This window comes from Trichinella spiralis (genome assembly GCF_000181795.1).
Source record: "Trichinella spiralis strain ISS 195 chromosome Unknown Scfld5203, whole genome shotgun sequence".
Taxonomy (NCBI): domain Eukaryota; kingdom Metazoa; phylum Nematoda; class Enoplea; order Trichinellida; family Trichinellidae; genus Trichinella; species Trichinella spiralis.
This window is the reverse complement of record NW_003532142.1, coordinates 1-1308: the sequence shown is the minus strand read 5'-3', so window position 1 is coordinate 1308 and position 1308 is coordinate 1. Positions and strand designations below refer to the sequence as shown.

General features: G+C 31.6%; 2 protein-coding genes across 2 annotated transcripts; both read left to right on the top strand.

Moving 5' to 3' along the window:
• Positions 1-37: 37 nt before the first annotated feature.
• Positions 38-226, top strand: Tsp_13773a (hypothetical protein; the record flags this gene model as incomplete). Its single annotated transcript, XM_003366901.1, has 1 exon — positions 38-226. A coding segment is annotated over one exon (189 nt), but the record flags the coding sequence as incomplete, so codon positions are not given.
• Positions 227-686: 460 nt separating this feature from the next.
• Positions 687-869, top strand: Tsp_13772 (hypothetical protein). The gene has a single exon (XM_003366900.1). It carries the CDS (start codon positions 687-689, stop codon positions 867-869), a length of 183 nt encoding a protein of 60 aa, XP_003366948.1.
• The last annotated feature ends 439 nt before the right edge of the window (positions 870-1308 follow it).

Here is a 1308-nt window from a genome sequence, read left to right as displayed (position 1 = left end):
TGTTGTGTTTTTCAAAGAAAATGATATAATATTTTAGGATGACTCATTGGAAGCAGAATGTGAACAGCACCGTGGAAAATGTATACCATTTCAGTTGGTAACGATGGACTTTGTGTTGCAGGATGCCGTTACACTGAATGACGAAGAAGCGATCCCCGTACCTGGATTGTGCAAAACAGTTCCGATTGGTGCTCTTGACTTTTCTTACTACTTGGTCAGTCGATGATTATTTTAGCTTTTCCGTGTGAATAATTGTTTTCCTTAAGTTGATTGTTTTTTTCTAAGCAGTAATTTTCTCAGTATTGAATTCAAATAAAATATGGTAATTACTTTCATGGTTTATCTCAATTTTTAATCTTTGAAGAAGTTTTTTTTTCTAATTTTAAATTTTCGTCAACCCCAAGCAACAGCTAAAGTCATGCTTTACAACGACGGTCAGATGAGTTTGTTTTAAAAAGAATTTAATTTTAAAAATAAATTATAAATCAATGACTTAAATTTATTTACTTAATTATTTGATAATTTCTTAAACATTTAAACTAAAATGAAGCAAATAAGAGCAAAATTTTATTAGCATACTGTAACTTTTACCTGATTGTAAATTTTACGACTACCGTATGGTTCCAACTATACTTCTCAATTGAATTGTTAGTTTCTTGATTTTTACGTTTTCTATTTCATTCAAAATGGTTCGTATGGATGTTTTGGCCGATGCTTTACGCTCGATTAGCAATGCAGAAAAACGTGGAAAACGGCAGGTTTTAATAAGACCTTCGTCAAAAGTGATTATTCGCTTTTTGACTGTCATGATGCAGCATGGGTTTGTTTTTATGTTTAACTTTTATTTTATTTCTATGAGCAGGGTTTAAATTAAAAAGATGCTTTTTTGAGCAATTTTGAAATTAAATATGCTTCTACTGACGATCAAAGGGTCAGAATTTTCAATTAACCACTATACCTATTTTCTAAAGGTACCCAGAAAACTACACCTTTGCAGACGTAAGTACGATTTGAGATAAACTTTATGAATTAATTACGTTGGTAGGAAAAAACGCTGACTTTTGAGAAAAGACAATATTTTTTTTTAAACGCCAACTTATAATGCAAATTGGCAAAATTCGAATACCGTTAAAAAAGGGTCCGAAAGGTTCTAATGGGGAAAAAGAATTTAACCATTTTTGGAACATGAACCATAAAATGGCGTTTTTGAACGTTTCACCATTTGTCCCCGTTGAAATTAATGGCCAGTACCTCCCTTCCCGGCCATAGTTTTTCACTTTTAAGGAAAAATTAAACCAGATTTGAAAA